General features: G+C 33.3%; 2 protein-coding genes across 2 annotated transcripts; one reads left to right on the top strand and one right to left on the bottom strand.

Moving 5' to 3' along the window:
- Positions 1-948: 948 nt before the first annotated feature.
- Positions 949-21,644, bottom strand: Usp5 (ubiquitin specific protease 5). The gene is made up of 17 exons (XM_068776984.1): positions 21,390-21,644; positions 15,897-16,022; positions 13,343-13,528; positions 12,429-12,535; positions 11,418-11,583; positions 9,905-10,072; positions 8,922-9,083; positions 8,459-8,562; positions 7,771-7,951; positions 7,011-7,222; positions 6,317-6,439; positions 4,751-4,865; positions 3,839-3,952; positions 2,969-3,119; positions 2,661-2,870; positions 2,206-2,315; positions 949-1,644 (listed from the first exon to the last, which is right to left on the bottom strand). The coding sequence occupies exons 1-17, from the start codon at positions 21,492-21,494 to the stop codon at positions 1,582-1,584; spliced, it is 2,403 nt and encodes an 800-aa protein (XP_068633085.1). The 5' UTR covers positions 21,495-21,644; the 3' UTR covers positions 949-1,581.
- Positions 21,645-22,661: 1,017 nt separating this feature from the next.
- Positions 22,662-26,328, top strand: LOC137933608 (glutathione S-transferase theta-1-like). Its single transcript, XM_068777630.1, has 5 exons — positions 22,662-22,847; positions 23,192-23,279; positions 23,813-23,963; positions 24,204-24,387; positions 25,010-26,328. Exons 1-5 carry the CDS (start codon positions 22,736-22,738, stop codon positions 25,147-25,149), a joined length of 675 nt encoding a protein of 224 aa, XP_068633731.1. The 5' UTR covers positions 22,662-22,735; the 3' UTR covers positions 25,150-26,328.
- Positions 26,329-26,649: the final 321 nt, after the last annotated feature.

The following is a 26,649-nucleotide window of genomic DNA, read 5'->3' as shown; positions in this document are numbered from 1 at the left end:
CTTGTTTTCTCAAGAGATAGCGCTTGTATTGCAACAGGCCAACTTTTAGCAGTACAAAGTCTAATAATATCTAGGAAAAAGCCATAACAGATTTGTCCAATGCCATTCAAAATTTATTAATTTACTATTTAAGTAAGTTTTTACATGTACTTTTGAATTGTTGTTCTTAACATTTTATATAGTAGTACACTACCACCGGCTCGGAATTTGGATCTGTTCAGTTTCACTTTTAAATGAAATTTAACAATTTTTCACATGTACATTATAATATCAATCATGTAATCAACAACCCAAGTTCCATATATTTTTAACAACTAAAAACTAGAATGATATAACAGGATTTATAGAATAATTTTAGAACTAAAAAATGAAGGTCTAAACTATGTTGTGAAAATTTTGGTGTTACCAGTTTATTCTCATTTCTTGGATTTATCACGTGTCTTCCTCAATTTTTCATAAAAGATTTTAATTTACGTCACATAAATAAAGTATTGCCAAGCAATCGTTAGAATGCTAATTTCTTTAAAAATATCTCTCATGTAATCTCTTTTTAAGTTTTATATCGCTTTTAAGTTATATATAACCATCCCCCTCTCTTTTCTATATAAAAAGAAATATAGAATTATAAGCGGCACTGCACCATAACAAATTACCATAGGAGTGAACGCTATGAAAATAAGTAAAGGATATTAGTCTGGCTGTAGCAGTTTGTTAGTTGCCAAGTTCAACTATGAGTGTTGAAGGTGAGGGTTCCACTGAAGATTTTTGTCCGAAAACCATTGAGCGTTAAAATGAATGCTTGGCCATTGTGTTTAATTAAAAAATGGATTAGTAATGTATAAAAACATGACTAGTTCAAATTCAAACAATCTTCAAACTCGAAACGGTTTACTACAAATATTCATAATATTCAACTGATTTTTTGAACTGAAATAAAACACTTGAATCTTTTTTATAATTTATTTATTTCGTTGTCTATAGGTATCCACCAAAAAAAATGTGATATGCTGTTAAATTGTCTGTACATTTAAATAATCCGTTTAATTGCTACTATTAATTATTAGCAAGTGAGCGAAGAACTGGGACGACGAAATAATTTTTATCGTGAGACATGTAGCGGGCATTTATATAACTGACAATTGCACACAACAGTGATTCGAAGTTTACAAAAACAATCACTTATATCCAGAGATCAAACTTTCAGATGCACTTAAGTGTTAGCTTATTATGGAAGATACTTTTTTATCCAAAAATAACCTGTGAAAATGAATGGATGAGTAAAAAAGACCATGTATACCTATATATACCTTCTTGAGAGTAAGTAAAGCAACTGATTTCCTGTTAAATTATAGTTGAAGTCATTGAAGCAGATTCTATAGTTTCTTAAGAGGAATAACTTTAAATGTGCATGTAATTCTGATCCCCAACTGTAACTTACTTAAGACACAAATGCTTACTCGAATTTTAATATATTTTTGTTAAATTATATATGTAGCCTAGAAAGTAGCTAAATTTCATCCTTGTGTACATTAGCACAGTCTAATATGTAACATCTTAGAGTCGATCGTTTTTGGTAAATCATCACAGCCTTTCATAAAGAAACAGATATCCGAGCTCCTTTGGAGGGTTTTCTGAGAGAGCAACCTGAAAGATAAATTATAAATATTAATACATATAGTGGTGAAGAAATTATTTAATATTAGTACTATGCTAATAGAACAGTTATTGTGACAATCTTTGCGGGAGGCCTATGCCTTGCTATGGGCGTCAATCAGTTGACATGATGATGGTTATCATTTTTTAAGCTTTCAATTGCTGTTCCACAGCTTAAATAGATACTAAAGTATTATAATAGATGTATGAAAAATATGGTAATATACTATTATATTGGTGATATTTTGTTTAACATATATATCATTTATATTGTCATATACATGTTAACTTTTTGGTATGTCTATATATAGCTTTGTAATATTCTTAAAGTTTCAAAAAATAACACCTGTCACTCGGGGAGATGATGTTGTCTTCATACACCGACATGGGTGCCGAAAAGTAAGATAAATTTTACATAATTTCTGTATAGATATGTATGTATATTCTGTTTATACTCGTACAAGCATAGAGACTTAAGATTTGGTACGAATATTGCTTTAGCCCAGTAGAGGTCAGGTAAGACTGTAGTTATAGTATAGAAAAAAATATCACCTTATTGTCATTGAATATGACCCAGCGTCCTTCGTGCAACACATGGCACACATAGTGGCCAACCATTGTGGACGTGCCCATGTGAGATATGAACGCAACTAACTTGTATTCTGAAACAACATACAAATTAAAAAAAATGTTTTAGATATCTTGATACTTGCAGAAAATTAAAACACTATTATTTCTGTTAACTGTTGATATACATTGGTTTTGCATTTATATAACCTTTTTTTTAACAGATATATACATATTTAAAAAGTCATCGCTATTGAAATGAATGACTATAGCAACTACCTATTCAATTTTTACTTGTAAACCACTTTATACTAACTAATGCATTTTCTCATTCCTCGCATACAATGTTTGCATGCGAGGAATGTCTGCAAAATGATGTCCACCAATTAGGTTTGGGGTGATAAAGAGAAAATGGTTAGGCTAAGATATATGTTACTCACTCTCGGGTCCGTCGCGACAGCCAAGCATGCGGTCCTCCTTCTTGGGTGGAGCGTCTTCAGCATCTAACTGTTCTGCGCGACTGAAGATCCAGTCGAGGGCGCGGCCCACATCACCCCCGGTGGCGCGCAGTGCCTTCTCGGCCTGCGCCCTCGTGAACCCCATAGAGATTATGCTCTGCACGCTTGTCTCGTCCACTGGCGCATTGGAACCTTATAAAATAAAATTTTGCTGAAAACTAGTCAGAGTTCGAATATGGAATATTTTGTCTGCTAAAATAGCAATTATTAGATAATTGAAAAGTACTCACCGGAAGAGCGAGTACCGGGCGGTTCGAACTTGTTGGCGAAGTCCCAGTCGGTCATGTGCTCCATGAGCCAGTTGGAGGCGGCCTCCATGCCCGAGTTGTTGGTGTAATACAGCGCGCGCTTGCATGCCTCCAGCGGGAACCCCATGTCCAGCTGTAACACCAAATAATTTTAATTGAACAAACATGTTCACCATACCTCCGGCATTTTCATGATATAAGCTAAAATCATTTTAAGTTATAATAAAGCTCGGTAATTAATTGCGCTCACAAATACTGTGATTCCTGGGCTTGTTTTACAAAGGTAAGATATGATTATAAATAGCCGATACATATGATAACCTTGTCAATGAGCGTAAGAATCATTGTGGCGATCTGTGAGGCACATGCCTTGCAGTGGGCTAATCTAAAATAAAAAAGATGATGATTGAAAACCCAAAAATCGCCTTTATAACAGAGCTCGCGCTGCCCGCAGCAGGTGATTCCCCGCTACCATAACTTTACCGTCGGTCCACTTAGTGGGCCTAGTAGAGCCTATACACACCACGTCTATCCACTTGAGAATCTTTCAGCTCAAACAACGGTCAGTTACACCAAAAATATGCTCAGACCACTGCCACTTCAGACAGATATATATATATATATATATATGTATATATATATGTATATATATATATATATGTATATATATATAAATATATATATATATATATTGATTTCATATATTAATAATCGACACCTTGTACTATCAATATATATGAGTTATCGACTCCTTTTACAGCCAAAAGCTACAAGCAAAATTATTTTTTGTGGGCACTGATAATATTTAATTATTAGTTTTCTATCAAATGATTTATGAAAGTAACGTCTTACCAATTGCGCCAATAATGTTTCGTCGTACACAGGTGCAGGAACTTCTGGGTTGGACTCTGGTAGCAGAATTTCTTCGGGCTGCAGACCACGGCCCCTTAGGCAACCTAAATCCACCTGGAAAATTTTGTTATTTAATTTTTAATAACTACATAATTATAAATGAATAATAAGAATCAAGGGCCTTATAAGAAAGCTCAATGTCACCCAAAGAGCAAAAGAGAAAGTTATACTCAGGGTTTCGCTGCATATCGACTCGGATATGGTGAGATCCACATATCGGATATGATGGATCAAGGTCACTGACATAGCTGGAAAAATAGCTGGTCTAAAATGGCAGTGAACGGGGCACCCTGCTCATGCAACTGATGGGCGTTGGGGCCGCAAGGACTTCGTATGGCGACCACGAGCCCGTAGACGCGGCTTCAGTAGACTCTCGACTAGGTGTGTTCCTCCACGAGATAGTTAAAGGCCAGTGGAAGGCAGTTCATAGTGACGATCTTTGGGGGAAGCCTAAGTCTTGCAATGGCTGTCTATCGGCTGAAAAGAATAAGAATCAGAATCATAAAGATCACATGGAAGATCATCTACCCACTGGTCTAATCAAGTCATTTGAATAACCTTATTATTACTGCGCTGAGGAAACCAGGTCGATTCTGTCAAACGCATAAGTAATGAAGTAATGATTGAGAAGAAGAAGCTTTAGCTATCCTACATAAGTAGGAAAAACTTCCATGCATTGCCTATATCTCCAATAGCTGGACATTTTCATTTCTGATGATGTCTCATTTCAAAAAACTTTGATTTTGAAAAGAATATTTTGTTATAACAACAGTACTACAATGTACGTTTATCAAATCTGTTATACCTAGTTCTATAGAATATAAAATATATCCAACTATTAACAATACATACTTCCCATGGCATGTCGACCGCTACGTCGAGCTTCGCCGGCGTCCAGTCCTCCTTTATGGTAAACTTCTTCAGCTGGATCAGTAAATAGTCAGGGAATGTTGCCAAGCGGGTTATTCTGTAAAAAATATTTTAATGTACTTTCTAAAATTTGTTTCCTGAAGAACAAATAATAGTTTAGTAGATCAGAAATTAGGAGATTCATAGAAGAAAGAACGTAACAGACATATCCCAATGGATTGGAAGTGGCATTGGGCAGATCATATAATGCGAAGAGTTAATGGCCTCCAGGACTTGGGCTTCTAGATGCAGATCACTTCCAACCAGTCCTTTTGGAAATCGGTGGACATAAGTCTTACGGCTAAAATGATAATTCAAATAACCTTGTATACCGTAGTCTGTTATAGTTTAATAACACCTCACAATGTGAATTACTAAGTTGTTACTTTATTCTAAACAACGCGTGTCGTGTATTCTTCGTTGTTGACCACAAGGTGGACAGGCAACTAACTGGCGCTATTGAAAATAAGGCGGCTCACGTCCAGCAGTGGACTTCATTCTGTTGAAATGATGATGACGATCATACGTTCGTCTATGGATCTCTCCATTTCCGATTAGACCTTCTCCATACTCCTATGTTTGCTTATGAGGCCCAAAGTAAAAGACTTGCTTACAGTGCCATATGTCATCACATTTACTTCCTTCGATCTTTACCTTACGGCCCAGGGAGATATTGACGACAAGATGTTTTATTACTCGAGTGCTGCTCAGCCGAGTTAAGATCCAAAAATTGTCCTTTTTCTCAAACTTGGAATTATATAGTTTGACTACTAATAACGATGCAATGCTTGAAGATGAAGGTCTTTGACCAGTGTGTTGCCGGTGATGACATACAGACCTGAGACTTGGTCAGTTACGGTGGGTCTTATAAGAAGACTTAAGGTCACCTAGAGAGCAATGTAGAGAGCTATGCTCGGAGTTTTGCTGCATGATGGAATCAGAAATAAAGAGATCCGCAGAAGAATATAGATCATTGACGGAGCTTGAAAAATTGCTCGTCTGAAATGGCAGTATGGCGGGGCAAACAGCTTGTATAACCGATGGCCGTTGAGGTCGGCAACCAAGAGTCGGTAGATGCGGTGGAAGTACAACCTCCATCATATGCACCAACATAGTTAAGGTCGCGGGAAGTCGCTGGATCGCCGTGGCTATCATTTGGGCAGGCTTATGCCTATTGGACATCTATCGGCTGTAAAGAGTGGTATCTAATGGATTCAGGCGTTATTTCACGGAAGTCCATCCTAAGTAAGAAAAGGACTAATATGTAGCTACTTCCACCAATGCAGTAGTAGTCGTGCAATAAAGTGCACCGCCCGCCAGCCCGTTGGTGAATGCGCATGCGGCAAACAATGCGAATCACACAACTACCACCATCAAATCACTCAACACATGTTTCACTTCTCCAAGGGGCATCCTCAGGAGTAAAGTTACACCGATTAGAGCCCTCTCTAAGTGTTTGGCATTTGGCTATATATTGGTCTTTTTCTTACGTAAAGAGTGGTGACTTACTTGGTAGCGGTGACCTTTTTGTTAACGGCTGTGCTGAAGAACTGTTCAACCGTCTCTTCCCTCATGAAGCTCTCCAGGCACGCCTCGAACGGTATTTTCGGTCGTACTATCTGTGATGGATCCCTTTAAAATAATAAATGAATCTCATACATATAGGTTTTGCCTGCATAATGAATTTTGAATGTTGTAAATATAATATTTACAACATTTGTATTGGCCATAATGGCACATCTAAGCATGGATAAAACTTCAATCAACAATCATTTATTTATACATACTAATAAAACAGTAAATTAAGTAATTTTTTATACAACCTAAAATAATATGTGAAAGCATGAAATTATAGGAAAGTTTAGTGAGAATCACAAAAAGAGTAGTAAGTAAAGAAATCATTAGACTGAATTTCTAAATTACGTTAAAATAATGACATTATAAAAAAAATTGTGCAGTATGGGTACACAATTTCATAGAGATAGTGTAGGAAGAAATTGTATGTGCTTTTATAACAGGATACCAGATAATGTCCAGAAAGCTCCTTTGATATGAGCACCTAGAGATTATTTAAATTTTAGTTATAGTTGTAAATTTATTTCCTTTTAAAAAGAGAGTACAAACACGTCAGCGTGTATGTGATATTGCACATATGTGTATGTTTATGTTATGTTGCGTGTATATATCGGTGCGTGGTTCTTACAGGCGCTGCCCCGCTGCTTCTGCTGCCAGGCGGCGCTGCTCGTAGTCGCGCAGCTGCGGGCGGTTGGCGGCGCTGGAGAGCGGTACGGGCAGCGGCAGGTGGTGCTCGGCGCGGCGCGTGTACCGCACGCCGCCCGACGCCCCGCACTGCACGCGCTCCTCCACCGCGAACCGCAGACAATCCGCCGGGTTCGCGCGGTGCCGGCTGTTTCTCTGCGAACATATAAATACAAATCTTTATAAACTGAGCAAAAAAATTGTGAATAAAACATTACGATAATGTATATTCGACATATATATGACAACAAACATTAATGAATTCAAGAAAAATGGTCATATATATAAGGTTAGCCTATCTAAGCCTCAGTAAGTAATAATTATTTTTGGGTGTGTACTGTGTATATTACAATACACTCCTATGCAATGTCTCTAAGTTACCCTTTAATAAATTTCAGAAGTTCATAAAACATATAATCCTAGTGTTGTAGTAAATAGTAGTGAAGAATTTTTAATTTTCTAATAATTTAGAAATATTATATTAAGCAAAACGTCAAAGGCTCAAGGGCTTGACGACGGTTGTGTCGAGAAAAGAAATAACGAAAGAAAATTAGCAACATTTCTATCTACAATGATCGGAGGTTTGCGACCACTTTAATTCAGGAACCGACCTGGACTCCAACAAGACTGATCGACTTTCATACGGGTTTAATATAATAGGTGTGATAAAAAATATTTTTATATAGATTTTTAAAGGCCCGTACCTCGATAAGTGTGAGCAGATGCAGGTAGAACTCGTGGGCGTCCTGCTGGCGCTTGCTCATGAACTCAGGGTGACCTCGCCCCACCAGCTGCCGGTACATGTGCGGTGACACACCGCGCTGAACACCATCTGCCTCCGGAAACGAATACCGTCCCGACAGCAATCCCACTCCCAGTTTCGCACTATAAATACACATTAATTCATAAAGTCATTTTGCAAATAGTATTAATAAAATCTCTTTGGCTTTACTACTTGTATCTGGCTGGTTATGATGTCTTTAAAAAGGTTACATTTAAAAAAAGGAAACAGGTTAGTAAATTTTTGTCAGGTTAGTAAATTTTTATGGACTTAATGCATTACTATCAATAGTGGCACAAAATTGTTTTAACATTTTTTGATGTGAAACACAAACACCTTACATATATTTAATTTTAAAGATACACAAGTAATAATTATTTAATTTAGTTAATCCAGAATAAATAAATTCTCGTCGAGGCAGTGGGCGGTGGCACATCGCCCGTGCTACCGATGGTCGTTAGATCTGAAGGCGTGTCCTCTGGTGTCCATGAGGTTGCTGCACCAAATTTCAATTGACTATCCGCTTCACTGCGTTGAGTAAATTGGCTATCCATTCAAGTTGTTGCATACTTGTATTAACAAACTACACATTTAAATGTTTATAAACTTACGTTTGTACATTAAAATCATTGACTGGATCCTCAGGGAATGTAGAGAATATCTCAGGAGCGCCCTCAACAAATCTTCGAATGAAGTCGGGCATTCTAAACATGACCTGGGGATAAATAATTTCATTGTATTTATTAGATAATGAACGATATCTCATTTGTTAGTAAACGAGGTAGGGAGTCTACAATATTCTGCACTTATGCTTATAAAGTGCAAGACAAAGATATGTATTATATGTATGTAACATAGTATAGCTGGATTTGTAGTTTCATCAGAGACAGATGTAATAGTTATTAAAATTAGTTCAAATTCAATTATATCTTAACGTAATAGCATATTAATCAATATACAATAATCAGTTTTTCTTTATACACTGCTGCTTGAGATGTTATTTTTCATATTCTTGTGAGTTTGAACTGTTCTTGGCTTTGGTGATTGAGGTAGATAGTGATGATTTTAACACACCTGCACGACACTGTTGATGTAACAAGTGTTTCCGAGGTTATTAAGCCCAGTGAGTGCGGGACCGTGGAGAGGACGAAGCTCGCTGCCCGACTCCTGGAGTGTATTCCACTCGCCTGTGCGCTGATTCAGTTCCAACTCCAGTTCCACCATCGATTTATCTGTCTGAAAATAGTATACAAAATGTTATTCACACTATTTACAACAGCGGGTTTACCTTACTATATAGTAAAAATTACTAGAAACATGAGTCGTTTGATGCAATGGATCTATTATATCCACCCTACCAAGGTGGGGGGTTCTAGTTGAGACCCAATACAAACTACAAAAATATTTAATAATTGTTTGGAACTAATCATATTTCCTGATAACACTGCCTCTTGATTTTTTTTGTATCACACAACATCATACTTGAGATGTACCGAGGATAAGCCCTCTCGGGCTAGGGCGATACAAGATCGGAAAGCTAAGCAGATGTCATGGACGAGTGACAGCCTAAGGCGACGTCCCTTTATGGGGGCATTGAGCCTAGTCGCTCCATGGAGCGTTCATGGAACCTATTTAAGAGCTCCATTCAATCAGGTAAACTCGGCCTTCAAGCTTCGTTATTTTAAGATGTTTTACCTTTACCCGCGGTATCTTCAAATGCCATTTGGGCAGCAGTCAATTCGGTCCAAAAAAATGAACAAATAATATTGTACTCCTTCATTAACACATCTGTCATTTGTGATACTTATTAACAATATGGTTTAAAAATATCTAAGTAGATAACTTTTAACAGAACAAACATTTAAATTAAGGAAGTAATGAAAAGTAAAGTAAATGATTGGGACACTTAAAAAGAAATCTGTACTAAACTTACAATGGTATCAAACATTGGTTGTAAGCATTACTTAGACATTGAGGAATATAGGAAGAACAATTATAAAGGAAAACTATAGAGATGATGAAATTATTCTTACAGAACAAATACAGAATAGACTTACCTTTTGTAACTGTTGCACATTAATTCCAAAATGTTTTAAATGAACTGACAGGTAAGGATCCTCGACCATGTCATCTTCTGCATAGGAGAACACATCACCCTTTCCATCAGCGGTTATCGTTCCTAGCTTCACAGCTAATGGGTATCCAGTTGAACGGTAATGCTCGACCTGTGACAATGTAATTAAAATTAATTTCATCGTTGTTTTAGCCCATAGAGGCCCACTGCCAGACAGGCCTTTCCCAAAAATATCTATGGCGGGATATACCAAAATCGCCACGTTTGACGGGCAGGTTGGCAATCACATAGCAGTAATATGGTATGCAGAGGCCGTTGCTGCCCATCCTCTGGAAACTTATTCAAAGCAATGACAATCCTATATAATTAACACACACATTGTATTATATAGGACTGTATCCCGGGAATCTAATCTGCTCTCCTTACCTTACACAAATGAATTATGCACAGATTATGTTATTCTATATGGACATTATCATCATTATTAACATCATACTTATCACAAAAATACTAATATGCATATACTTAAATCGGAGGATATAACCCTTTGCAATCGACAAATTTCTCTGATGGGAATGCCAGCTAGTCTGAACAAATTTACTTTTGAGAGTTATTTCCCCCTTATAGATTTAAAGCAAATATATGGATATCAGAAAACACATAATTCCTTGAAACTGATTTATTGTATTTAATAGTACTTCTTCGTCATCATCTTCATTCTCCATGTCACTTTCAATTCTTAGTAGAATGTACTATCACTTAGGGGAAATTATGTAATCATCACTATCGTCACTTTCACTGTTCATGTCTTCATTATGTATTTCAAATTCTAATTCATTATCATTATTCTCATTATCTTCACAGTCATAACTTACATTCTCCATTTTTTGGAATTACACTGTTTAAATTTAAATTTTGAACATAAATTTGGTGATCTATACGATTTCTTTTTATTATTTTAAATAACATGTGCAACATGGTGGCTAACTTTCTAATGATCCCAACTCTACTGATCCATAAATTTTTCCTTTCCTCTTAATGACATCTTGCCGTCAGTCAGGTGGTGCTCCAACTTTTACGACGACTTGCGAATTTCGCCACTGTGGAGGCATTAACCGCAAAGGGATAATATATACATGAATTACACATATGTATAATTCGCAATAAAAGATATTGCAATTTTTCCGCCAATAGATTGTTATCTACGACACAAGTCTCTTAAACACTAGGCTCCTACTACCATCACAGTACAACATCCACAACTGGACATATGTCCCCCAGTTAGATGTCAGCTTCTTCCAACGATTTTAACAAAGTTGTCAGTGTACCTTATACGGCAAACTAATAGTTTTAGAATTAATTAACATATATGTATGTATACACACATTAACTACCCGCTACTTTTACATACTATCGTTATCTGGAAGAAATTTCGTAAGACTGTATATTGTAATTTTTTTTGCATATATTAAGATATGCAAATAAATAATACTCACCGCATGATCGTTTCCTCCAGAGCCATCAAAAAATCTTCTTCCGCAAAGAACAGAGCCATCAGTCAAGTTGAGCCATAGGTTCGTGGTCAAGTCACACTTGGCACATTTCCACCCAGATGGAGGTATCTTTACCCCGTTATCTAATTGTTTGAGGTTTAATGCGTGCCTAAAACAAATAATAATATGGCAATAAACATTTTCAGTCATGACGTATGCAGTCCCTTAGTTTGAACATGTGTTAAAAGAAGATAGAGTTTTAGCCAGTAAGAATACAATTCCAATGTAACTCTCTTCTTGTCCACACAATAGGAGAGTAAAAATTGTAGTCCTGAAGGAATGATTGACAAGAGCAAGTGGTTCAGGTGTTGAATGGCAATCTTTTTATTACTATCAATCGGTCATAAGATGTTTACTCAGGAACATACACTTACATACCTTAGATTTCTAATAAGACCAGTTGGAAGTAAAATGCATTAAGAATTTTCAGACTACCTTAACAAGGTATGTTATGTAAAGAATTGAAATCCAAAGAAGAAAAGAACAATAAACTAATATACTTAAAATTTTTAATAAGGAGCAAGGCACTGTTTTGTTGATACAAGCTGTTTAATATATGCTGCAAATAACGAGGTAGCTACACGTAAAAAGCTTTCTTATTGTGCATCATTCAGTCTTGATTGATGGTCATTTTGGATCAAATGTTGTGTGTCAGAGATAATAATCTATAAAATAAATTCAATTTTATCAATTCTTAGCAGGCCATATAAGTATTCCTGATTTAATTCATACTACAGTGCTAATTTTAGCACGGGACTCGGTTATCCATATTCTTGTATATTTTAGGCCAGCTGATACCGCTTGCAAACGTAATTAATGTAAGAATTTGGAAATAAAATACTCAAAAATGTATATTAAGAAACATATATACGTATGTATTATTTTCGCCAATTCAGCGAGGTTAAACATTGGACTATTCGCATTTAAACTGAGCGGTCACTTGTAAATACTCACGTCGAAACCTCTCTTGTCTCGCCATCCCAAGTTCCTTGCATTGCGGCCATTTCTGCCATTTTAAATGGCGACTCCGCATCTATGATTGCTTGAACTGATTTATTCACCTGAAAATAAAACAGAAAACTATATAAGTTACATGTTTTTCCATTCATATATTTATATCAGTGGCAGAAGACTTCAGATAGACTTTTGTAGACTCTCACATTAAGTCTAATTCACTCAGTCTCTCAACAAGCGATGGTGAGGGTTATGCTCTGAATCTTTTTAAGAGATCCAATCAGGAATGAGATTTGTTGATGAATGAAATTACTGACATAGCCTTGATTGGCAAAGGACAGGCCACATAAAGTAGAGCAGATAGCCGCCGGGTCCTTTAGGCACTAGAGTAGGGGTCACAGACCTTCAAACATAGGACCTCTACCTTACTTACTACCTTGTGAACCATTGTCTGCTAGCCTAATTAGTGCTTAGGAAGTATTTGTAATATGTTATTGTCATACCTGTGATTTCTCATACTGTTCATTTTAGTTTTTTTTTTTTTAAGAAAACAGGTATAATATGAATTTTCTTACACAAACATACACGTTATTAATTTTAAGTGTAAGTAAATAATAAACATTTAATATTGTTATAACTGGTGATGAAAGCAAAAATATTGTAATTGCAACATAAACAAAAGCTTTTCAGCAGTCAGCTGATAGACAACCACTGCAAGGGACAGCCCTTATCCAAAGATCGCCATGATGACCCGTCTTGTTCTGCCCGCATCTAACCATTTTCCAAGACTGATTGTGTCGTTGGTCCGTCTAGTATGGGATCTATCCACCCCGCTACGCTTTTCATACGAGAACATAATTTCTTTTAGGAGATTTTCAAAGTTCATTACACATTGGTTAAGAGTATATACCCACCACTTCAGGTAGCGAAGCGTCAGGCCACTGGTACGTGTGGAAGCCGGGTAGCACTACGACGCTATAGTGATCAGTATATGTGTACTTCGGCTTGCCGCTGTCGGGTTCGAATCCGCCTTCGACTCCAATCGCGAGACGGGTTATCTTTTTCTCTGGACCGTCCCCCGTAACCTCCGGTTCAGGGATCTGTAAAAAAAAAACATTTAATTATCTATTAATCTTTTTAATTTAAATATTAGAAGGTTAATTAAAAATGGCGGTTAGAAAAAACAATTGAAAGATTATAGGTAAAAAATATGAAAAATTACTGGTGGCTATAAATAGCAGGTTCATTACAAAAAATGTATACCTTGTTTGTTTTTATTGCGAATGGTACACTCTTTCCAAAAATAAATAGTTTCAGAAATAGTAAATAACTATGTGGATTTTTTTTTGTTGAAAGCATAAAAGTGAACGATTATATTTAACGAAATGTTGGAACATTCTCAATACGGTATTCTGGCTAAGTAGCGTGAATTCTACATTACAGATGATTATTCTTGACTCAGTGGCGTAGCAAGGGGGTGGCGAGCGGGGCGGCCGCACCAGGCACCACAAGCAGGGGGGGCACCAAAGTTGAAAATATATTTTTTTTGAATGATGAATAATGAAATGTTAAAAGAAAAATGAAAACCATAATGTAAAGTTAATAACATAAAAAGAATATCAAATTTTACTATTTTTGTGCTAAAAAGTTGTTAAATAATATGAACATTTAAAAAAAGTAAACGGTTACAAAAATAATATACACAGTGTTTAAGCCTTTCATTCGCAAAACACATAAAGTGTTGTTTTAAATATATTTATTATTATTTTGAATCAAAAAATATATATTAACTACATTCTGTTCTGAATTTTAAAATAATTTAGTATCTTTAGGGGAGAGGGGGGGGGGGGGGCACCAAGCCCCAATCTGCCCCAGGCCCCAAATACCATAGCTACGCCACTGTCTTGACTCCTTACATAGGTACAATAAAGTACGAGGTATGACCTAAAAATACGATGATTAATTTTACTAGGAACAAAGTATTAAGTTAACATCAAGTTTAACATAATCTTTAAAGTACAATCTCTTGGTAAGAGATGCACTTATCCCAACGTAGATTCCTCGATTGGAAGCTCTTATTAAATACTTCTTTCAGAGGGCTTTTTCGGTGCTCTGTCGTAGCTCTTTCAATAACGGAAATTGTGAGAATTCTGAGAAGAAATTGCATGTTAAATACAAAGAGTAAGGTAAGTAAAAATTCGAGTTACTAGTTACTAGCGAAAGAAACGTGGGCCCATTTTCCGTCTCTCATCATGCAAACGCCGTGAAAAGATCTAGTATCGCCAATCGAAAGTTTAGTCGATCTATGTTTGCTACTCTTTGCACGTTTTCGTCGGTTTTAGAAGTCGAAAGACATTCCGACCTTTGTTCACCCCCAACCAACGTCATCTCATTACTACCATACGTTATTTTTAACATTTCATTGGCTTCTTTGGCACTTTGCGACTTAAAAAAAATTTAACGCGTTGTTCAAAATCCATGATGCCTGATTACAGCGAGTATGACCTCACTCTTCTAGTAGTGGAAGCAGAAAAACAAGTCGCAAGTTTAAATTTGCTATAGTCCAATGTTTTCCACCGTGGGATCAGGCCTCACAGGGGGGCAGTTTGATTGGTAAGGGGGGTAATTCGAAAGTGTAGTTTATAAATTTAATATCTATCAGTATGGGTCACCAACTTGAGGCTCTTTGAAAGATTATTTGTGGCTCTAGTGAATTGTACTAGAGTACTAAGATTAAAATACCAATCAGTATTTATTAACCAACATTGATAATAATAACTGAAAGGTGCTGTCACCAATTATCAACAAAATTTTGAAAAATTAACGAAAGAAATAAAATATTTAATTTTTTATATATTGAAATGCCAGGACATACAAAAACTTGGTGACAGATGGTTGAAGGACAGGAGGATAGGAGATATCTCCTGCTGAAGAGTGATTTAACAAGTCAAAGAAAGAAGAACAAATCTGCTTATAATCTGAGACTGATTGCCGATAAACATGGACAAAATAATAATATATATATTCAATAAACATGTTTATGGTACTTTTATTTATATTTTTCCATACATTTTAAATACGAATTTAATTGCGGTTTGCAAAATAAAACAAAGTTTCCACTAACATGGAGCTTGGCCAACCCTGATCTATTATATTTTATGCAAAATATTTGTTTGTTAAGTTTTAGCAACCATAAAAATTCAAATGGTTGGATTAATTTGAAAGTAATTTCTATAAATGAGTGTCCTCAGAAGTGCTAGTCACCGCCTGAGGTACATGAGCGGCAAAACTGAGGAGGGAGCGACTGACAAGACGCACACGAGATGTTTAAGGAAAATACAAATATTTTTCTTTAAGGGAGGTAGTAGAAGGGAGAACATCAAAATGTTTGACTACCTCCCTTGTTCTGCCGCTCACATATCTCGGATTGATCAAGCAGATATACTTATCCGAATAAAAAAAACTTACCGGTTTTTTCTCTCTCTGGATGTGCAGGAAAACAGCATTACCGGTTTTTTGGAAGTACTGCTCCACATAGTTGCGACCAAAGCCCAGAAACGAAGTAAGCGAGATGAAGAGACCAGTTTCGGACTCCTGTAAATGCAGCGAAATAAGTATTTTATTTCTGTATACACTACGACATATCTTTTACGATATACCCAGAGAAATTACTATGGATTTTTATATAAGTTGACTTACTATAGAAAGCACTTTTGTGTCGAAAAAATCCTAGACTATGTTTAATTTCTTTTATTAAAATATATTTTATATAAATAACCATTAAAAGTCGTCTCCATAATGTCGAATTATAATAACTTTAAATAAACACTCATCAATAATTAAAAAGGAGTATATGTATAGCTCATGTGTCAGCAAAAAGCTTTTACACCTATTTCCAATTATTCTGCATAAGGTGGCAACTCTAAAAAAACCCTACTTTATTTACATACTATATTATCATTACGTTATTTATTATTACTTAAAACCGTTAATTTTTATACAGGATGTTTTTATATATTAGCTAACAACAAATGCATTCAAGTCTTTAAAGCTTTTAAATATATAAAAGTCATATTGAAAACATTTATAATAATTTTTCCGAAATCAATTTATTCATATCAGTATGATAAAATAAAAAAGCAAAATATAAATTCGAAATTTAAAATAAATTATAATACATGTGTGAAAAGAACAGAAACTAATTGTTATGGTAATAGTTGATATAAATATTGATTTTCTTTTAAAAAAGTGCGCTGCGTTATGCGGGCAGACGACGATGTCACGTGAACTCGATAATAATAAAATATACTTTGTACCGCAGAGAGCGCTTAGTCTAAACTTTTTTTTATAACTGTCCTCGAGAGCTCCCTCCTGGGGCCTTGTCGGTCAATCATTTATGTCACTGAACAGGAAGCTCAATTCAATAATTCTTTTATTCTTATAACCTCTTCGGCTATATCTTATAAAAATATAACGAAACAATTACAAGCATTCTGTAATTCGATATAGAAAAACAAAATGGCCACCATCTAATTTTGGCGGGAAAAAAAGATTTGTCATTTGTCGATAAATATTTTCTAAGGTAAGGTAACCGGTTATATTGATTTAAAAATAAAAAAAAATGTATAAGCCATTTATAAATTTGTTTTAAAATTACAAATGTGGATGTAATAACAAAATGTTTCGTAGCATTTCAAATATTCTTGCAGCGATTTCATAGTAATTTTTGTCATGATTGCTTTTATATTTAAAAAAAATAAAAATGAACAAAGGAATTATAAGTTACTATGGAACATGGACCCCCATAATTTGCACATTGATAACGCGTATCACCATGACAAGTCGACATTAGGGACTGGATATAAGCTCATTTGTTTGAAAGCAGTCACTCTAAGCACTCACTATGATGAATAAATTGGATTTGAGTTTAGGAACATTTCTTATCATATGTGGTTTCGCACTAAGTTTGCTGAATTTAAGAAGAGTCATAAGAAAAAGTCAAACAACTATATCATCAGTGTTGCTATCTGAAAATATTCTTCTAATCTGCATTGGAATAGCTTTTGTCAGCAGGTCTGTGTATAATTTAAGCTCAACCAGTCTAAACATGAAGGATTTGGAGGAGAGAACTGCCCAATTGAAAAACAGGCGAGTTGACACTGTTACTCTGGACTGTGGATTTATTTCAGTATTGATAAGCTATGGTCCTCTCATTGTGTCTTTGGTGAATAGTTTTTTGAGCCTCATAATAGATAATTACATGCACTATAAAATGTTGCATGACATTAAAAAGAAAAACGAGGAAAATATTGTCAGAAGAATTAGTGAAGTAGTCGATATGGAAAGAAAAATAAGTTTTTATAATTTATTTCATAAATGGAAAAGATATTTCTCACATTCAATTATAGTTTTGCAGTGGATCATTCCTGTTATGATAGCTTTATTAATGTATCCATTTGGAGCTAATCCAATATTAGGAACAGGTGAAGAGAGAAGTGCTGAAAACTCTTGTATAACAATGTTAAACTTTTTTACAGAAACATGTACAAATGTAACAGGAATTAATAGTACTGATTATTCATTGCCTGTTGAATATCTTGAAGTGTATGAATATAATCATCGAAATTTGAACGAGACAAAAAATGTTGATTCAATTTTAAATAATGTTTTGAATATTATTGCTAATTTTAATAATAATACTGACTTTTCATTTACAAATGAATCAAGATCTTTACGCAGACCAAAATCAAATGATTTTTGTACAAAAATTTGTTATGTAGATAGCCAAAACATGTTACTTTATATCTTTGCATTGGTTGTTACTTGTTATTTTGTACCTATAACAATATCTGTGGTGATTTTAACAAAGATACATGTAATGGAAATAAAAAAATCTAATATGAAAACATATGTGACAAGAGAATTATTATATAATATACTTTTCTGGACCCCTGTGATGTTTGATACATTTTTATCTTTGTTGTTCTGTTCATACTCTATGGACGGCATGCGAACATCTATATTTAATGTGGTAGCAAATATATATCAAACTGTTAAAAATTTCATGAACACAAAATACTTCAAAGAAAATGCAATCACTCCAGTTTAAAATGTTGTGAACAATTCTCTGTAAGTATGTTTAGTGTTGTATCCATTGGTATTCAAAACATAAATAAAAACTTTCATCAATCACCACTTTCTTTTTGAAAAATCACATTTATATTAAAAAGGAAGTCCAAAAGCTTTGTAGTTTATTTAAAGTGTAATATCTTAGCAGTAGCCATTGGAATTTATTTTATTGCTTTTATCCAAAGCATATTGTCTGCAAAGTAAATATCAAAAAATAATGTGAGCCTAATATTAAATAATGTTTTTTATTAAATATTTATATTAAAAAATGAAACCTATGTTATAATAACCAGATTTCATACACATATATATTTTAATGCATATCTGTGGTATAAGTTTACCAACCTTATATGAATTAGTTGATTATACCAATTTTGAATGTCTGTGTATTATTTTTTAGTAATAAAATTAAAATGTAAATATGTCCCCCTTCTATAGTCGTAATTTTAAAAACTGGCTAATATTTTTTTATGAAAATAAAAGTATTTCTCTATGGTCATTGTTTCTCTATAAGATCAAATAGAAAATAAGAACATCCATTGATAAATAAAAATAACTAATGAAACATAGCGGATTAGCAAGTTAAAGGGGTAGTAGGCAGGGCACATAGCACACAGATGGCCGCCAGGGCCTTGAGGTTCTAGAGTGGAGACCTTGACCTGTCTCGTGGGTGGACAGACATTCATGTTAAGGTAGGAAGGCACTGGATGCTAGCTGTTTCCAACTGGACATATTGAAAATAAATGGCGGAGGCTCATGTCCATTAGAGAACATAACTCCAATGATGGTGATGATGATAAAAGGTTATATCAGTGTCATCCATTCACCTTTGGATCTTCTGTACATAAAAAAACTTGAATGATTACAAGATATGATATGCCATCTTGTGGTTGTAGCCTGTGCCTTTGTAAAAAAAATTAAAACTGTTGCACTCCCTTTGAATATATAGTTTTTTATATTATAGCTTGCAAAAAGGTTAAAATTTGTAAAATGGCTTGAACTATCGAGGTTTCGTTATTTCAAAGTAACTGTAACATTTTGTAGATATATATACATATTTCTTAAATAAATAAAGACATAAGTAGCATATGAGGAGCACCCAAAGTAGATAGACAACTTTATTAAGGTTGTTAGAAGACCCTGAACGCAAGCAGCTTTCAACCTGTCATACTGGAAATCTATGAGAGGGCCAATCTCCACTAGTTAATGCCCTAAAACTAAAAATATGATGATAAAATAATTACAAAAATCTTGCACATGTGATGAATAAACACTTGCAATATTTAAATCAACATAATTTGCAACTTTCTAAACTACAATTACTTTACATTTTAAACCAGGCAAGAATAATAATTGCTTGTTGTTTTTTGGATAAAGATATCAAAATTAATTTCATAATTTTTGATATTGAGACAACAGGTATCTAGATTTTAGGAACCTAGGTGATAGGAGGCTCTTAAAATATATTCATCAATGTATTATTTTATTGATTAACAAATTTTAAAATTTTAAATACATTTATTTCAAATGCCCCAAAAACATTGAATATTCATCCACTTACATGTCATCTGTAAGTTGCAAAATACAAAAATAATTTTATTTTTATGTACTTGCAGCAAATTTTAGCTTTAATTTTATTATCACTTTATTTCACTTGAAATTTTTTTATCATCATATTATCTGCATTATTAAGGAAGCTGATGTTTTTGTGAGACTATTAACCAGAACTCCTTCATATTGTGTATAAAAAAAGTATTTGTTCATTTTATATGTAAAAAAATCTTTAGTATAAATAGTTAATTAAAGGAAGGTTAGCAAAGATATAGCAAATATATATTTACACTGCTGAATTAATAAGAATGTAAAAAAAATACAAGCGCAGAACAACAAACTAAAATGTTTTTCACAACATTACATTACACAACATTAATACAGTACACATTGTGCATAATCATTTTTGAGGCTAATGGATATGCTCGCTCCACAAGAATTCCATAATTAACCCTTTGTGTGCCACAACATGGTGCCTGTCAGTGTCAGGAACAATTTATAAATAATAATAATCCTATGGTCTGTAGTACAACCAAAACAAGCAATTTTAAAACTATTATTAAATGTGATGAAATTTAACATAGACTACTTTATTTCGGGCAGATCTTATATGCACTCAGGGAGTTTGGACAGATATGTCCATATGCAGTGGACAGCTTATCACTTTGGTTGTAAGTTTTTGGCTTTAAGGTTTACTTTATGGAGATTTTATGGAGTTGTGTTTATAGTACAACTAACAAGAGACTGCTAACAAATTTGTACTTCATAAAAAGATAGGACACATTTGTTCAATAAGATAGATGTATAGTTATTGTATTGGTTTGTAAGACTTCCAATAGAAAAAAGTATTTAATATCAAATAAAAATCATAAAGAACAACACTGGTTGTGGTTCTTAAACATAATATTCATAATAAAAAAATCGAAATAGGTACATTTCTTGTCTTATTTCATAACCCTGTTCTAAAATTAAAATTCGCTACAGAATCGGCAATGTGCATATATTCAACTACAAAACACATCGATATTTACTATCATTTCCCATCTAATATTATAAAAATCATATAAGATAAATAAAGTATCGAACTAAATCTACTTTGAATTTGAAATAAATATTGTTATTCATAAATAAATACAAAATGTTAAGTATGAGAAAATCTAAAACAAAGGATAAATAAGTACAATGTAATAGTTGTCATGTACCAGAATAGAATAATTAACTGTTTATTAGAATATATTTAATCTCTTGTTATAATAGGTTACAAAACAATTTGCAACTCACCGGATTGTCAAATGAATAAACACATTCATCTTTATAAACTATCTGCTGTGGCGCAGGTATTTTGATTTTTGATAAATGTGGCGTTAACAATTCTAGCGACGCCATCGTTCGTATTTAAAACGTATATTTTAATAAATATTTAATTTCTAATAAATCGTTTCTCACTCACAGCGTCAACCTAAAAATATATAACTAGTGGTGTGCATTCACAACATTTTATCGGTTTATCATGTTACTGTTACATGTTACAGGTGAAGGTACGACGCGGTGTGATGGTTATATAAATTGATGGATCTTATCGATTAGTGTAGGCCATAGAGTTATGTTTCTAAAGATGGGGAAATGAGATACGAATACAGTGATAGAGACAACGAAAATGTTGATTTTCATACTTTCGACACAATTTTGAAACTATATAATAGATATTATACTATTTTTTATGCATTTTTAAAAGATCTGTTCTCTAGAGCCTATGCAGTTTTAAAATTTGAATCATATTTTGAATGCACATATTCTTGTCACCAACAGGTACTTCCCAAACTTCGTTTCAAAAGAAATGTATTGAACGAGATTTTTGACCATGAAAACTGCATTATTTTAACCTGATTTTTAATTGTAGATTACAAAAAAAAATACTCGGCTCCGAAACAAGTTTGTAAGACGCTTGACTAACTTTTGACTTAAAGGAGAGATGTTTAAAAAAGTCTAATAGGATTTCTTTCGTTATTGGTAAAATTTTAACGACAGCATTTGTACGCTTGTTTATTCTCGATTCATGTTGATGCTTTTAACCCAAAAGTTTTTACAGCTTCATCGGAACTGAGCTCACAGAACAGAAAGGTCCGTGACCTTAAAAATTTGAACTCTGCGTACTAGGCCACTTGCTTTAGAAAACATCTTGTCTATAAAAGCTAAAATGCTATTTCGATTAAATAATTTATTAATTTTTAAAATAAATATAAGTCCTAAAATATATACACGATACTTTAAAAATATTCTTGATTTTTTGTGATAAATAAAAACTTGGAACAAAACGTTTTTATATATTAGCTCGCGGGTCTTCGACTAACGAGCCCTGAAATCGACGAAGTTGTAAAGGCCCCACAAGGCTAACAACGAAAACAACAACCGGAATACAGAGGAGAACGTTTTTGCTTTGAACTATCGAATTTCTAATATGAAAAATCACACTAGAGTACACCAGACATAAAAATGTTTAATGTGGTCTGTAGAAATTATCGATGAAGTTTACTCATTCGTATTAGACATATTTAATCTGTTGTGGAAAATTTTAGAATTCCAAAGTTTAGCTAAGTTTATATTTTAATTATTAAAAACCAGCAAAAATGCCTCTGAAGCTATATTGCAATCTGTTGTCTCAACCTTCCAGAGCGCTATATATATTATTAAAAACAGTTAATTATGATTTTGAACCAAAAATTGTTGATTTACGTGCAGGTATAGAAAAGTTTTTATTATTTTTATCTTCTTTATTTAAATCTCCATCTCTACGTAGTTTAATTGAAATTATTGACCAGTAAACTTTAAAATATTTAACAAATAATAATTTTAATGAAATAATATATTGTTCCAATTTTGCACATAAACATCAATATGGATCTTTTTTAAAAGATAATTATAGGTAAAAATAGTATAGGAGTTTACTAATTTAATAAGCATTAAAAAACGTTATTTTTAAAGTTGATATGGAAGTTTCCTTAATTTACAACTTTAACTGTTTATAATGAATTTAATGTAAATGTTGTATTGTATGTAAAACTTAACAATTGATCAATTTTTAGGTGAACATTATTCAGAAGAATATACTAAAATTAATCGACATCAGAAGGTACCTGTTATTGATCATAATGGGTTTGTGCTCACTGAGAGGTTTGTATTTGAATTTAATTTATTAATATAAACTATGATCTGTTACCAGGGATTTGAGTAATAAATAAAATAATGTTTAGAATTTTATTATTATGTTGTTATACTTGTTATGCCTAATAACACATTTGAATGCAAGCAATGATTTCTGTGAAAGTGAATGAAATTAACATATGTCAAAGTTTTTTATGCATAAACATCACTTATGCTTTTGCCAGAATCATATTTAAGCTAACCTTATATATTTATTTTTATTTAGGTAACTGGCAATGGATCTTATATCTTTGTCTTGGAATTTATTAAGACTACATACTTATTACTGAAAATTTTAAAAAGTTGCAAATTTTATCTAAATTATAAAGTAATATTTAAAAAAAACTTATTATGTAATCATTTTTGAACAATAACTATTTCACTGAACCAATAATTTTCTTCTAAATCTAGTTACTTCCCTTATCCATAACTTAGTCTTTTCATTTATTTTATAAAAATTCTTATTATATATAGCAATCAATATAAATGTTTCATTTTTCTAGTGTGGCTATAGTAAACTATCTGTCCCGTGAGGACATCATTCCAGCAAGTCTTTACCCAAGAGAAAATAAGCTTCAGGCACGAGTACAAGAATTTCTTGAGTGGCACCACATTGGCCTTAGATTGCATTGTGCTGTGTATTTCCGAGTTAAGGTAAATTTTAATTATAGTTTTATTTAATAAATATTATTCAAAAGGCAGAGATGTATCTTATTGGAATTATATCAATCAACTAAGCAGGTGCCAGGCCTATTGTATTATCACCAGGCCAGGCACTGAGTGGCTAATACTACATTAAATGTATACATTAAAATTAAGCTATGACTCTGGGCCATTGGAGCTATATTTTACCCATATATTTGATTTTTTAAAATATTCCCTAATTGTCCACAGTACATGATGCCCGTTTTATTTGGGCAGACACCAAATGAACAAGCTATAAACAAATATGAGAAACAAATGCTTGATGCATTAGAAATATTTGATACTAAGTGGTTGGGTAGAGGTACAGATTTTATTGTTGGCAACACCATCACCGTTGCAGATTTGTTCGCTGCTTGTGAACTAGAACAACCTAGTAAGTTTATTTATACTTTTATATTTTTTTAAGAATTGTATTTAGTAGTAATTGTGCTAATGGGCTATTGCTTGCATTGCGCTATGAGCTTGCTTATAAAATGATTTCTTTTTAAATATTAGGTATCCAATTTTTACAATTGTTTTATGCTTTATGTAATAATTTATCACAAACTAAACATGTTTATTGTAGAAAAATAGTCCTAGTGAAAAAAAATAGTCCTGCTCTTGATAATATGGATAATTTATTTGAAAAATTTGTATGAATAAGCTCTAGGCTCTTCTTGGAACCCTCATAGCTTATAGTTAAAAGATGCTATTACAGAGGAAGCTCAATTAAATTTTAGTATGTATTTAATTAGTCTGTTCTGGTATTCTACATAAACCTTATCATCTTTTCAGCAGTAGTAAGTCCACTGCTGGGCATGGGTTCCTTTACAGATTTCCAAAAGGAAAGGACCAGGAAGCAGTATTAAAAATCTTGTCTTTGGTTGTTACCTTTATAAATTTCCCATTGTTGCCATATATTTTCGAAAAGTATCCACATACTCATAGTATCCATAACCAAGCGTTCAGTAAAAGGTCAAAGGAGATACAAATATTAACTCTTAACTTTTTTTCAGGAATGGCAGGCTTTGATCCTAAAGACAAATACCCAAACATTGCAGTTTGGTGGACCAAAGTAAAGAAGCATTTTAATCCACATTATGATGAGGCCCATGTTATTTTAAACAAAATTGTCTCAAAACAGTCTAAGTTGTAAGATCTATGGAGATCCAGCATCTCATGGATTTGCTGTATGGTTGCAGGGTCCATTAAAGCATTTTAGGGAGAACTGTTGGTATTCATCTTCACCGATCAGATTCCTCTTGCTACATAACCAAATATTATTGTTCCATTCCAACCTCCTTTACTGACAAGTAAAGGAACTATTTTTAAATCCAAACAGGAAAGTGATAAAAAATAAAGTGAGATGTTTTATAATGAATTAAAACTTTCACTGTATGATAAGTTTCAACTTTATATACTTATTTCTTAAGTGAAATTTTTTATGGGTATTTTAATTTTTTTTTCGGGGAATTTATTTTTGGTATAATTGTTTTGATTTATAAATGGTGTTTGTTACGACATTTTATAATTCTGTTTTATGTAATGGAAAAATATTTAGCAATGAATCCAATAATGATATTTATTATGATTTGTACATTATATATATTTTTCTATCGACACACATTTATAATTGTACATTGGTTGAATTCACATGTGTTTCTATGGAGATTCTCAATAATAATAAGTGAAATATTAGGAAGGCAGGAAAGTAATGTCGCTTCTGACGAAATTTTTTACGGAAAAGCCTATTGAACTCCACTCCGGCATTTAAAATTTGTGTACTAGAGGGCAAAAGGTTGTTGATAATGAAGGTGAATATATAGTTGATTAGAAATAAAAACTTGTTAAAAATATAGTCGTGTGAATTTAGCTTAGAAAGCCACATTACTTTCCGGTCCACCTAATATTTGAACTCCATATATGGAATTGTAAATATAATCACATTGGGTGTCAACACCTATAGGGGTGTGACACTTAATGCGATTTATTTTCATTTATTAGGATTATCCAGTGCTCGAAAATTCGAATGCATATTTCCTAACATAGTTTTCATATAAAATTATGGAAGGATTTATTTCATATATCTGCGCACAGGTAGGTGTAGTTTATTGTCTCACTCTTATAATGTTGTATAGTTAATCCATCTCATTCGCACATTGGCTTTGCAATACAAGTTTATGTAAATATGCATCTGAATAAATGAAAATAATGACCAAAGAATTTAATACTTATTTTAAGATCTTTCATTATTTTTTTACAGGGACTAGTGTAATAAAGGTATGGTTGAATATTGTATGGGTTTATGAAATAAATATATAAATTTTATACGTTTTATTTATGTTGTTTTATTTACTTAATAGAAAAAAATATTAATAAAAAACTGATACATTCACTCAAGGCAAAGGTTATGATTGTGACAGTGAGAAATATTGCCACAGACAAATAAACATTTGCAATGTTAAATATTTAATAATAATAATATATATTTCGATAAAATGGACATGGTTACAGTACCCGGCGATAAATATTGCACATCGACCTTTGGAAAGAGACAATCGGTTAAGTTTAGCTGCGTAGAGCACCATCTCTCTCCCACACCACCTATAAAGTTTTGCCAGTCGCTTTTTCGTGCGACGGAGACAATGCTTATTAG

Source organism: Battus philenor, unplaced genomic scaffold (genome assembly GCF_028537555.1).
Source record: "Battus philenor isolate CCGP_79_NKW_IND1 unplaced genomic scaffold, ilBatPhil1.0.hap1 SCAF_13, whole genome shotgun sequence".
In the NCBI taxonomy this organism is placed as follows: domain Eukaryota; kingdom Metazoa; phylum Arthropoda; class Insecta; order Lepidoptera; family Papilionidae; genus Battus; species Battus philenor.
This window is presented reverse-complemented; position numbering and strand designations above follow the sequence as displayed.